This window comes from Siphateles boraxobius, unplaced genomic scaffold (assembly GCF_051911475.1).
Source record: "Siphateles boraxobius isolate OS27281-9 unplaced genomic scaffold, OSU_SipBor_1 24, whole genome shotgun sequence".
Classification (NCBI taxonomy): domain Eukaryota; kingdom Metazoa; phylum Chordata; class Actinopteri; order Cypriniformes; family Leuciscidae; genus Siphateles; species Siphateles boraxobius.
Window position 1 is genome coordinate 7880992 of NW_027508855.1, and position 12840 is coordinate 7893831.

General features: G+C 36.2%; 2 protein-coding genes across 3 annotated transcripts; both read left to right on the top strand.

The window, feature by feature from the left end:
- The first annotated feature begins 21 nt into the window (after positions 1 to 21).
- On the top strand, positions 22 to 8149 carry fam76b (family with sequence similarity 76 member B). 2 transcript variants are annotated; one of them, XM_077241157.1, is made up of 10 exons: positions 22 to 485; positions 1601 to 1665; positions 1784 to 1838; positions 1922 to 2077; positions 4305 to 4495; positions 5305 to 5355; positions 5496 to 5558; positions 5663 to 5798; positions 6366 to 6467; positions 7380 to 8149. In XM_077241157.1, the coding sequence occupies exons 1-10, from the start codon at positions 399 to 401 to the stop codon at positions 7467 to 7469; spliced, it is 996 nt and encodes a 331-aa protein (XP_077097272.1). In that variant the 5' UTR covers positions 22 to 398; the 3' UTR covers positions 7470 to 8149. The 2 variants fall into 2 exon arrangements, with proteins under 2 accessions (XP_077097272.1, XP_077097273.1); XM_077241158.1 differs by having other exon boundaries at positions 25 to 485; positions 5666 to 5798.
- A 715-nt stretch (positions 8150 to 8864) lies between these two features.
- On the top strand, positions 8865 to 12534 carry cwc15 (CWC15 spliceosome associated protein). The gene is made up of 7 exons (XM_077241159.1): positions 8865 to 9057; positions 9646 to 9786; positions 9926 to 10032; positions 10124 to 10224; positions 10302 to 10409; positions 11825 to 11976; positions 12255 to 12534. Exons 2-7 carry the CDS (start codon positions 9656 to 9658, stop codon positions 12382 to 12384), a joined length of 729 nt encoding a protein of 242 aa, XP_077097274.1. The 5' UTR covers positions 8865 to 9057; positions 9646 to 9655; the 3' UTR covers positions 12385 to 12534.
- The last annotated feature ends 306 nt before the right edge of the window (positions 12535 to 12840 follow it).

The following is a 12840-nucleotide window of genomic DNA, read 5'->3' on the forward strand; positions in this document are numbered from 1 at the left end:
GGTGCAGGCTCCCGATTGGCTGTTGAGCCTTTCCTTTGTAGTCACAGGTCGCATCCGCTTCGTGCGTCGACGGATACAAAAAGGAGAAAGCAAAAATTCTCGCTAGGAGCCAAAATACCGAGCTATGAAATCAGGGTTTTAGTTATTCTTTTTACGTATGAGCATATTTTAGTTTATATTTAATTCTTAGTCATGAGTATAAGCCACTGGTGCTTTTATAGTAGTATTCGCAGAGCAGTTTAGATGGTTGGATCCATTTTATTTATCGGGATTAGTTGCCGTTTTAATTGGGATTGAATCTTCTCAGGTCTCACCTCGTCTCATGTGTTAAAGGTCGCCCTCGCGTAAGTGTAGTTATATTTTACAGTAGCGCTAATTGTGTGTTTGTGGGGTTGGTGATGGCCACATCGGCCCTGTACGCCTGCACCAAGTGTAACCAGCGGTTCCCGTTCGAGGAGTTGTCGCAGGGCCAGCAGCTCTGCAAGGTGAGAGTAACGTTACACATGCACGTACTGTTTACATGCGCTTCAAAAGTCTCGGGGAAAAGTGTGTGTGTACTGTCTGTGTTTGGTCAGAGAGTTATTAAAGTGTTAATTGTGAACGGCAGCAGCAATCCAGACATTGTTTCCGCTAAAACACCACTGCTGTCCTAACCTATTTATGTTTCAATTATGTTTTCACACTTGAGTCCTCTTTAAAAGTACCGAACTCAAGACCTCTTGAAGTGGACCCTGACCCTATACAATTTACCCTAAAATTTTATTCAATTCACTTACGTTGTGATACCTAGTTTTTATTTATTTTTATTTATTAATTAATTTGTTAAACAACATTTCTACAAATTCTGTTGAGTAAGTACTACTTTGAATATATATATATATATATATATACACACACACACAATTTAAAAATTGTCCTAATGTCTAGTATTGATGCAATATTTGTATGCTTTTTTCCCCAATTTGAAATAGTAGGCCACTGTCAGTGATTGCATTCATTCTAAATATTTAAAAAAAAGTACATAACCAGTAATGTACTTAAATTAATCTACTGGAGAAATCGGGCATTTATGAGAACTAGCAGGTATTCACTCCATACATAATTGAACATTGTTATTTATCACATATAGTATTATAATAGTAATATAAAATATAAAGAAGACATTCTCACAGCTGCGTCTCTCACAGAATTTGGAAGCGATTGGAATAAGAAAAACCTAGACAAGTGTATTTTAGGAATTAATAATTTTGAGAGGTCTTTCAGCAAAAGCAGCCCTGATGAATAGCCGATTTGTATGGAGGCATTTGATGACCAAACTAAATTGTCCCAAGATGATGTATGTTTGGCTCGCTTTAAAAGGGTTTGATATTGTTTGGAGTATACGCATATGGGCCAAAAATCCAGCGATCCATGCTCAGACCCCTGAAAAGGACCAAGTGTGAAAACGCCTAAAGATGCAGTCATACAGTATATTGGATTATAACATGAATCATATACTACACAACACTGCCATTATTAGTTTTTTTTTTAATGTGGCCTATACATCTATATTAAAGCACATTTTAAGTTTACACTATCATTGGTTGTTTTTTCCTCCCAGGAGTGTCGGATTGCGCACCCTATAGTAAAATGCACCTTCTGCAGGTCAGAGTTTCAGCAGGAGAGGTGAGACACTCATATAAACAATCAGGGTGGGAAACTAAGTCTTTGCTCACCAGCCACAGTGTCTGCTAAACATGTATCATCCTATCTGCGCTAATGGAAGATCGTTCCTTTTTTTCAGCAAAACCAACACTATCTGTAAGAAATGTGCGCAGAATGTCAAACAGTTTGGAACGGTAAGTTCATGTGAGTATATATATTTAAATTACTGGAAATCCCGCAGATGAATGCACTAACACATCTTTTCCTCTTTTGTCAGCCGAAGCCATGTCAGTACTGTAACATCATTGCTGCATTCATTGGGACCAAATGTCAGCGATGCACCAACTCTGAGAAGAAGTACGGCCCTCCACAGACCTGCGAACAGTGCAAGCAGCAGTGTGCCTTCGACAGGAAGGATGAGGGCAGGAGAAAGGTGACCAATCGCATGCACATTATTATTCAGTCTTATTACTCACCCACACTCTGGCTGTGTTCTCTTGACTGCATGTGTGTGATGTGATTCATCGTGCTCTGACAGATTGAAGGGTTACTGTTTTCAGATTTCAGCACATTGAAAGCTCAGTCATGTCTGTCATTAATTACTGAGCAAGTTGTACAAAACCGCTGTTGGTTTATGCACAAAAAAGAACTGAATCATTAAATCCCATTCCTTTCACCAATGTTAACAACTGATCACCCAAATTTACTTATTTATGATCAGCAGTGTATTGCGCTCTTCATGATGCATACAGTAGTGGTCAAAAGTGATATCCGGCCTAGAAATTTTTTGATCTTCACCCTATTTTCAAATATTATTAAAAATGTGTTAAAGATTTTGCAAGTATATTGCCTAGTTGTGCTTGGAGTCAATAGTTTTTTTTTTATGATAATGCAATGACGCATGCCAAATGATACAGGCATAATTTTTGGCCAGGCAAGAGAGAAAAACAAGAGAGAAGTAACGAAATAATGCATAGTAAAATAAAATTTGTTGTTTGGTCTTTTTTTGCCAAATGATTTTGTCAGCTTAATACCTTAACCAAGTTTAGTGCTTTGTTCTTCCCTCATTTTTAAGATATAAAATATTTTCCTCATATTTTGATGGTTTAATCAAACTTGTTGGGTCACTAAGGGTGTATTCACACCAGGAAAGTCCGATAGTTCACTTGCTTTGGTCCGGACCAAATAAAATTATTATTATTTTGTTTTTGGTACGGTTTGCTTTCACACTGCTCTTTTTGCAAGTGAACCAAAATTTGTAAACAAAACCACACGTGTGCTAAGGTCGTCCATTCATTGGACAAGGATTCTCAAGTAGGATAATCAGGAAGTGCAAAAAAGGCTCAACATGGAGATATTTCGTACTGCAATATTTGTTCTTTTACTAATTTTGTGTTATTCTGTACAAACGCAATATGAAAAAACTAATGAGTATCATATGATACAATGTCATCTATACGATGTTGTAATTCGGATTTTGAGAAGACGACGGTGTGCTGCAAGACGGTTCCGGCGGAGAGAACATGCTCTCATGTGCGCCTACCATGGCATGCTGACAATGCGCACGACTCATTTTATCAAATGTAGTAAGCTACAACAGATCACTTTCCCATAACGCAACTCTGACTACGGAAGCCTGTTAACTCAAAGGTGCAGTGCTTTCTTGCAATTGGGTCGGTTCATGTTCACACCGTAAACGAACCGTACCAGAGTTCGTTTGGAACCATACAGAGACCACCTCTTCAGCTGGGTCTCGGTTCGGTTGTTTGGTCCGCACCCGAGTTCGATTGCTGTATTCACACCTGCCCAAAAGGTCCGCACCAAGGGGGGAAACGAACTAGAGTTCGATTCAATCGAACCAAACAAGGCAGGTGTGAATACACCCTAAAACAAATATCCACTCAGGTCATCACTTTTGGCCACTACTGTAGATGTTGAAACATTTGCTGTTATGTCTTTAAGCTGCTGTCATTTTTTCTTTGAGGGTCAAGCTGTTTGAAAACATCGTTTATTATTTTGGTGATACTGGTGGTGCCCAAAAATTGACTTTACTTTTAAAACATTCAATCCATGAAAACGTTATTTTATGACCATGGATCCATCTTGAATTCGGTTGTAGCCCACATCTGCAGTTTTGACTATGCAAGCAAATGAGACAGCACTATTATTTTTCATTTTTCAGTGTTCTTTCTGGTTATTCTGTTTGAAATTACATTGCTGAAAATATGATTTAAACCCTAAGCTGAACTGCTGCAGCACTTTTTTTATCATATTTAAATATTAAGAAGTATCAAGTATTTTTTTTTTTTAACATCAAAGGTTTTTATGCGTCATGGCAAAATGCAAACCGAGTTAACAGCATGTGTAATAAGAGCGCACAGTGTTATTGTTAACTAAAATTATAAAAATAAATTGTTGTTAATTTAAATAAATAAAACTATAAATATTAAATGGAAAACAAACTAGAAATATTGCCTTGGAAAGTGCTAAACCTGAAGTTTAAAGAGATTTAAAGATAAATAGAAATTTTAAAATGGCACTAAAATTATTAAAACTGAATATGAAAACTGAAAATATAAAAGTATTTTAAATGATCTATTATATAAATAATACTAAAATAACACTGGGCACACTTAATGCAGAATTGTATGTTTCTGCAGGTGGATGGGAAGCTCTTATGTTGGCTTTGCACACTGTCATATCGTCGTGTTCTACAAAAAACAAAAGAGCAGCGGAAAGGCCTAGGCTCTTCCCACTCCAACTCTTCTTCCCTCAGCGACAAGGAACATCAGAGACACCATCATCATCATCATCATCATCAACACCACAGACACGGAAGTTCACATCACAAGTAAGCCCGAATGATATAATACAAATGCAAGCAACCGAAGCGCATGAGCACTAGGGGTGTAACGGTTCAAATGACTTTTAGTACAGTTTGGTATGTGCTATGTTAATGAGAAAAGGACAAAAAAAAATTTTACTCAATTTTTGTCTGTTCAAGCACAAAAAAAACTTAAAATCGAACTCAATTTAATATTAACTTGCTGTCTGAGACGCAGCTTTTCCAAAACTTCTCACACAGACGACTTTAAATTCGCAGTACTACTTAGTTATTGATGTTAATCACAGTAAGCCGCGAACAAGGACTCGATGCGGTGATCACACTGACAGACACAGCTGAAGCATGTGCACAGATGCTGCCTTTCACATGCATGCATTCTTGTACTCTGTTCTCTTTCACAGCTACACACACAATTGTCACACACAAAAATGCACATCGTGTGGACTGTGGAGTATTCAATGTAAATAGTCTGTTATGCCATACTACACGAACGAAAACAAATCGGATGTGTAACTACATCCGTGCATTCATTCTTAAAGGGACTGCCGCCTCATAAATTGTTGCCATTCTTTTCAGTAATGTTCATAATAACTTTTGACTGAATCACTTTTTTAATGCTTATTATGAATCAGTTTACATTTAATTCATAATGTGAAAACTGTTCAGTGTTAACTAACCCTACAATCCAAATGCACATTGAATTGAAATTTGATTAAGAATCGAGAAACCTCAAGAATCGAATCTAATCGCGGGGTCCCAAAAGATTCCCACCCCTATTGCTTATTAAAAATTCTGTCACTGTGTGTGTGTTCCAGAATGAGTGGTACTTTAAGTCCAGAGCAGGATCAGGGGTTGTGGAAGCAGAGGTGAGATATCTCTTTTACATGCACACACAGCATGCTGTTTCTATTCGGCTGTAGTTTAATATTCAGGATGGTCAGTGTCTCTTTGTCCATGCTGTGGGATTATGTTGACATGGATTGACTCTAATTTGCTTCTTATGTAGCATTCAAAAGGAAACACCAAAGAAAAAACCCAAACTAGAGACAAAGCCATCCAATGGAGACAGGTAATTCTCATTGCAGTTGTCCCTTTATTTGTTGGTTTCTCAGTGTGGACAGGCTGACACAATCTTTCTTTCAATGCCAAACATTTCTTTTTCTTTCCCTCCAGTAGTTCAATCACTCAGTCAATGGATTCTGGAGGCACGGATAACTTCATCTTGATTAGCCAACTGAAAGAGGAAGTGATGTCATTGAAGCGCATGCTCCAGCAGAGAGACCAGACCATCCTTGAGAAAGACAGAAAGGTAACTTGTGATGCCACTTCCTGACTTTGGCACAACATTCACATGGAGTCAGTGTTGTATCAGTATGACTCACTGAATCAGAATCATATCAAGGGACTCTTACAGTCCTCTATTTATTTATTTATTTATTTATAAATATATTAAATATTAATATATTATAGTCCAAATATATTAAATATTATATTAAATATAATTTATGGTTATATTTTATATATATATATATAACAAGCTCTAAAATGAGATACAGAAAATAGTAAATAGAGATTAATGGATCCATAAACGTGTTAATTAACATTATTAGACTCTTTCTGAGTTTCATCCTGCTGTCTGTGATCAGCCACCCACATCACAGTCCTTTTGGAGATGATAATTATGCTGAATGATTAAGCTGTTACTAGAAGTCTATAAGTGAAGATATAAAAACTGTATTGATGTAGATTTGCATTTTTTGTGTGACTGTGATGTATTTCTTTGAGTTGCAATACAATAAATTCCAATTTAACTTCCTATGCCGTGTTGCCAATGCAGTTTGCAAAGAACATTTTCTGAATTTGTTTACCATTTCAGCTGACAGAGCTGAAAGCAGACTTTCAGTATCAGGAGTCAAATATGCGGGTGAAGATGAACAACATGGAGAAAGCACACAAAGAGGCCATGGAGCAACAACAGGTCACTTACACCGTACACACTCCAATACTCAAATCACCACATCAGCAGACGTCAAAATTTGCACATTACCTCCTATGGATCAATAATTAATTTCTATATTAATAAATGGCAAAGAGAATGGGATCTATATACTATGAACAAACTTCATTAAATTAGCTCCAATGTTGGAAGAAGTTCTATCAAATCTCAAACCGATGGGACCAGATTATTTATACCCATTGCAGAATAGGCCATTCCAGGATGAGACAAGTTTTAATACTAGGAGAAAATCCACCAACATGTTCTTTCTGTCTAACCTCTTTATCATCGAAGCATGTTTTATTAGATTGCTGGTTTTAACCCAGTGAGAAACCTTTTTCATTCAGTTAACTCTTCTGAAGATATTAACAAAGTTAAACCAAATACAGTTTTAGAGTTTTTAGAGAAAAAATAAATTGTAAAAACCTGAAATATTTTTACCTTAAATTTTTCTCTCCATGAAAAAAGCTGCCGTTAAAAACAAACAAACTCAAATCACCACACATACTGATTAATGAATTTAACTGGTAACCTATTTTCCTATTTAAATATATTTTAAAATGTAATTTATTCATGTGATGGCAAAGCTGAATTTTCAGCATCATTACTCCAAACTTCAGTGTCGCATGATCCTTTAGAAATCATTTTATGCTGATTTGGTGATCAAGTGACATTTCTTATTATAATCAATGTTGAAAACCGTTGTGCTGTTTAATATTTTTGTGAAAACCATGATATATTTTTTTCGAAAGTCGATTAATAGAAAGTTGGTTTATTTAAATAAATATATTTATTATTGCATCCTTGCTGAATTAAAGTGTTTTTCTTTAAAAAAAATGTGTGTGAATTGTGCATATATAATTCACTAACTGTGGGTTTGTGTTTGTCTTTCAGGGGAAGAACAGAGAATTGTTGAAACAGGTTGCTGCACTCTCGAAAGGCAAGAAGTTTGACCGCAGCAGTAGCTCACTGCTGTTACCATAGCAATGACCTCATGCCATTACAATGACCCCTTTCCCAGATGTGTCATTACTGTGAGGAAGCTTCACCCTCCATTGCTCACAGGTTCTCTGTGTGTTGTGTTTTATTATTCTGATGATGTCACATATGCAAAAATCTCTATTATAATTTTTGTTTGTTTTCTTTGGCTGTTCTCAGCTGTTTAAGTAATCACACATATTTACAAAACAGACAGAACTGTATAGAGCCATTTCAGGAGCCCTGGCTGATCACAGCCTCAGATCTCATATGCAAAACATTTCAGAATTTCTGAAAACAAACTGACAAAAAGCAGAAAGTGCTGTCAACAAATAAATGGAAATGTTATGAATTGAACTTGTGTCTGATATACTGAACAGTTTTTATAGATGCTCAATTCATATCACTCTCTCTCACACACGGAAAGACTGTATTATTGCATGTCTTACTGCCTGGTCAACTGTGTGGTTTTGTATATTAATTAATCACTTTGTTTTGTTTGGCTTCGTATTAGTGATATTTCAAAGATGAATTTTACAGGCCTGTATGAGATGCTGCTGTTTTAGTGAGTGAGCCTCTCTTATGTCCCTCCATGCATTTGCATCTTTTTACTGTCAGACACTTTTGTACTTCTTTTTTTTTCTGCAACAGACGTTTCAGGAATATTAAAGCTAGAAAAAAACTCAGTTTGTGTGTGTATCCTTATCGATGCATTAAAATTGGTTAAAGTGTGCAAGGTTATTATAGTTTTGCATTTTAAAAGTTTTATAAATAGTATTCCAAGTGTACTCCCTTTTTAGTTTTGTTTATAATTTAGTTTTTATTTAGCAGGCACATTAATTCATTTTAGAATGTGTTGTAACTGTAGTTAAAGAAGCACTTGGGTTCACAAATCTTTGACAGGTATTTATCTCTGTACTGAATTTGTTGTCATAACAGTATCATCAGAGCCTTGGGGAGAGGCGGGCTCGTTTCATTCTGTTTTTAAGTAGTATTGCAAAACCTGCTAGATGATCTTGTTCTGAAAAGTAGGATGACAAAATAACGAATTAAAATAGCGACGCCCGAACAATATTGATGATTAAGTAAATACTGACCATTCACAAAGCGGGTCACAAAGGCATTTGTAACAGGACACTTTCGTGCGATGTTGCATCCACGCAGCTTGGTGTCAGTATAGTCTGTCTAACATTGCTCAATAACAATATAAAACGTTATTCTTTTATTTTAGTTGTCAGTACGTTCTGCGCATTTACACAACTTTATACAATTGTCCAATATAATTCCATTTATTTGTTATAATTCCACAGATTTACAACGATCCGTTGTGTTATGAAGTGTGTATCTGATTCTCTCTTTTTCGATTCGACGTTTGTCCCGCTGCGGCCACCGTGACCCCACATACACGTGACTGTAGTGTGAGTATCGCGGTGGTTGATGGGATATAAGTGATGAGCAACAACAGAAGGGCTAATCGCAAAAAATAAAATACAAACTCGCTTGGTTTAGTTAGTTGTTTAGGGTAAGTACGTTTAATTTGTGTTCTCGTTGATAGCTCACAAGTATTCGCAGGATTAATATCGTCCTGCTGCAGGTGAGTGTAAAATAATGTAACACAAGTACGTTAACGTAAACCCAGCATGTTTTTATCGATAACAAAAATAGAAACAGTCAGCATTACAGACGTCAAAATGGAGTTACACACATGTTCTGTCATATTAATTAAACAACGAAATTATTCCAAGGTTCCTTGTTTTTAGAACTTTGATAGACTCAATTAAAAGGTCTAAATTGGGTTAAGTCATTCCATTTTGTCTAATGAATTTAATACTTACAAAGAAACAGAAAAGAATTATCTACATTATCCTAAAATAACTTATCAATGCGTTATTAACTTTACATAAATTGAGGATAACATACGTTATCTTTAAATTCAACATAAGTTACACATTCTCCTGCCTAAAGGAACATTCAGTAAATAGATGTCTATATATATATTTTTTTTTAAAAGAACAACATTCATTATGCCCAAATGCAATTTTGTATTTTTACAACTGTGGTCAAAAGCATATTTCATGTGTTTATATGAAATCTCCATAGTTTAGAACACTTCTAAACGTTATCAGACACTTGACTGAAGATGTCATATCATTAATTTGATGTTATAAATTATTTGTTTCAGATAACCAAACATGACCACAGCGGCAAGGCCAACGTTTGAGCCCGCACGAGGAGGACGGGGCAAAGGAGAGGGAGATCTGAGCGCTTTGTCCAAACAATACTCCAGCAGAGATCTGCCAGGACACACCAAGATCAAATACAGGTGAAGTTGCTGATTACAGACTTTATTTTGCAGAAAAATCAATTATTTGCAGAGAATTTGTCTATTACCTGTGGACTCAATGATTGTGTGATCGTTTCATGCCGAATTAAAAAACTTCCTGATATGCTTGTGTCCCCAGGCAGCCCACTCAGGATGCTCCAGAAGAGGTGAGAGCTCGTGATTTCAGACGTGAGCTGGAGGAGAGGGAGAGAGTTGCTGTTAAGGGAAGAGATAGAGGAGCGAGAGGTGAAGAAGCATGTATTTGTGACTTTTTTTTTTGTGGCTTTGTTCGGTCAAGATGTGTTCATTGACCATGATCCTGTCCTGTTTCTTTCAGAACACACAACTTCGTCGTCATCGTCTTCATCCTCCTCCAAGCGCCCACGTCTGGATCAGATTCCTGCGGCCAACCTGGATGCTGACGATCCCCTCACTGATGTACATATACTTTTTTTATATATACTTAGCCGTGCGGATTGATTTTGGCTGTAGTTTAAATTATGTGTGCGTTTTAGGATGAAGATGACTCTGACTCCGGCTCTGACAGTGATGATGACACTGCCGCCCTGCTGGCTGAACTGGAGAAGATCAAGAAGGAGCGAGCTGAGGAGCAGGAGAAGAAGGTGAGCCTCACTGACCAATTATTACCATTTTTTTTTTATCATATCAAATAATGATATTGATTCTTAAATCCCAAAAATCAATTTTTTAGTCAAAACCATTATGGCGCTCTTTAATGGGCCTTAGTTTTAGCGGCAATTGAACAGATCATCTCGTTCTCTTTACTACTAGTTATAGCACAAAATAATCCTGAATGAACGTCAGAAGGTATGTTGACGGATACAGTAGAACTTACCAAAATGTATAATGTCTCGTAGTCGTAATTACTCAATGTTTCAACTGTGAAAAGATTTCAATAAATCAGCATGTAATTATTGTCACGAAATGTTGCATTTAACTTAAAATATGCACTATAATACATATTATGTATGTATGTACTTAACAAATCGTTAATAAATCTTCAGTATTTAATTAATGTTTGAATGAACCTATCATGAAAACAGCCACAGTACAAATGTTTATATTTCCAAACCAAATAGGTGTAGGAACATAATTGTCATTATCCGCGTTTAGATTACCCTTTAAATTGCGCAAATTGAAAATACGGCCAACAGAAACATTACAATTTAGCAAAAACTTGCATATATAAATATATTATGCTCGCATGAGGTGGTTTTTTAGGCAGTTTGAAAAAGGAATATTGCGCAAAACTGCAATTGAAACAGTTTTGCGCAATTACAGTTCACCTGACGTAGATGACGCGGCAAATTTGGACAAAAGACAAGACCGAGTTCTTTATTAAACTCATAAAAGACAAAAGAATTACAGGAATACTGGATTCTAAACAACTAAGAAATGCCACAATCAAGACCTCGAAGCAGATAAAAGGTAGAAACACCCAGAAAAATCTCATACGCAGCCGCTCTCAAGTATAAGGGGCTTTCCTTGCCATTAATGCTTGGATAACATGCCTATGTCTCCTTCGATTAAAAATAATGGGCAGTGCAGTGGCTGGGATATATGTAAACATCCGTTGCCATGATTTTTGTAATGACTTATTGCGAGAGCAAAAAATTACGTTTCAGTTCCATAACATCGGTTAATGGAAACATCTTAATTTCGCAAACGTTTTTTTATTCAACATTTAGAAAATATCGTATAACTTATAGAAAATAAGTTTTGGGAAAATCTTTATTGGAAACACAGCTATTATAAGGTTATTTTAGTATTATAAAAACTGCCTTAAATATACTTTATCTGATATATATTGATTGGAATGAAATCAAATTGCAAGCTTGTGAATCAAAATCTAATTAAATCTTGACTTTTGCGTCAATACCAATGTTCTTGGGACACCCTGTCAGGGTTTGTTTTGTGATAATGACCAGCCTTCATGTGCATTTATGCCTTTCTTAGGCTTGATATCTTATTGGCTTTAGTCTTCACTGTTGTTTTTGTTGTTCTGTGTGTGATTAAGGAAAGGGAGCAGAAAGCAGAAGAGGAGAGGATACGTATGGAGAACATTCTGAGCGGGAATCCACTGCTTAATCTGGCAGGCCAGCAGCAGCAGCAGCAACAACTACAACAACAACAAACGCAGATCCAGAACACATTCAGTGTGAAAAGAAGGTAATTTTGTGGTGGTCAAAATAAGTAACAATTGTTAGGTCTTCTCGTTTAAGTTACCTTCAAACTCATGTTGCAGAATTATACCCGAAGCAAAAGAAAGTGCTTAAATATAAGATGATGCAACACTAAAAAAGTACAGCCCATCTAATAGTAAACATTTCACTCATTGTTATGTTACATAGTAAAAGTGTGATAGTTTCTGTACTGTACTCTTGAGTCCAGCAATATCAACAATATCTCCATGTGTCCACAACAGCTCAACATTTTGTTTTTGGCAGGTGGGATGATGATGTCGTGTTTAAGAACTGCGCTAAAGGAGTGGATGAATCACGTAAAGAAAAGCGCTTCATTAATGACACACTGCGCTCTGAATTCCACAAGAAATTCATGGAGAAATATGTCAAATAAGATGTCCTGTCATGGAATTGTATTTCAGCAATTTGTAAAAGTTTTTTCCTTAAGTAAGTTTCACATGTACTTCTCTTTGAAATATGGTCTTTGTGTGCTTCCATTCAGTCGTTGCTCTGTAATAGAAATGTACCAATAAACAATGAAAAATAGAATACTTATTGTCTTCTCTTTCTACTGTATGTGAACCAGTTGTTTTAAGTCATGTTTTACGACATTTCACTAATCCTGTGAAAGTGTGTCTGTCTTTATCTGTATCTTCTTATTTTTAGTCAGAATGGCCTGTTACCCTGTTAGACCTGATTATATTCACATCACAATATTAACAACTCTTTATATGTTCATTTATTTGACAAATTGTATTGCTCTAGGTCAGAACGTTTTATTTTTGAGTATCTGAAGCAGAGCCGCTTTGAATCAGTAGAGCAGATCTGACTTCAAAACCAAACCTGACCT

Coding starts and splice junctions, on each gene's coding strand:
- fam76b (XM_077241157.1), top strand. CDS start 399: ATGGCCACATCGGCCCTGTACGCCTGCACCAAGTGTAACCAGCGGTTC. Junction 486..1,600: donor AGGGCCAGCAGCTCTGCAAG/GTGAGAGTAACG, acceptor TTTTCCTCCCAG/GAGTGTCGGATTGCGCACCC. Junction 2,078..4,304: donor AGGATGAGGGCAGGAGAAAG/GTGACCAATCGC, acceptor ATGTTTCTGCAG/GTGGATGGGAAGCTCTTATG.
- cwc15 (XM_077241159.1), top strand. CDS start 9,656: ATGACCACAGCGGCAAGGCCAACGTTTGAGCCCGCACGAGGAGGACGG. Junction 10,225..10,301: donor CTGACGATCCCCTCACTGAT/GTACATATACTT, acceptor TGTGCGTTTTAG/GATGAAGATGACTCTGACTC. Junction 10,410..11,824: donor CTGAGGAGCAGGAGAAGAAG/GTGAGCCTCACT, acceptor TGTGTGATTAAG/GAAAGGGAGCAGAAAGCAGA.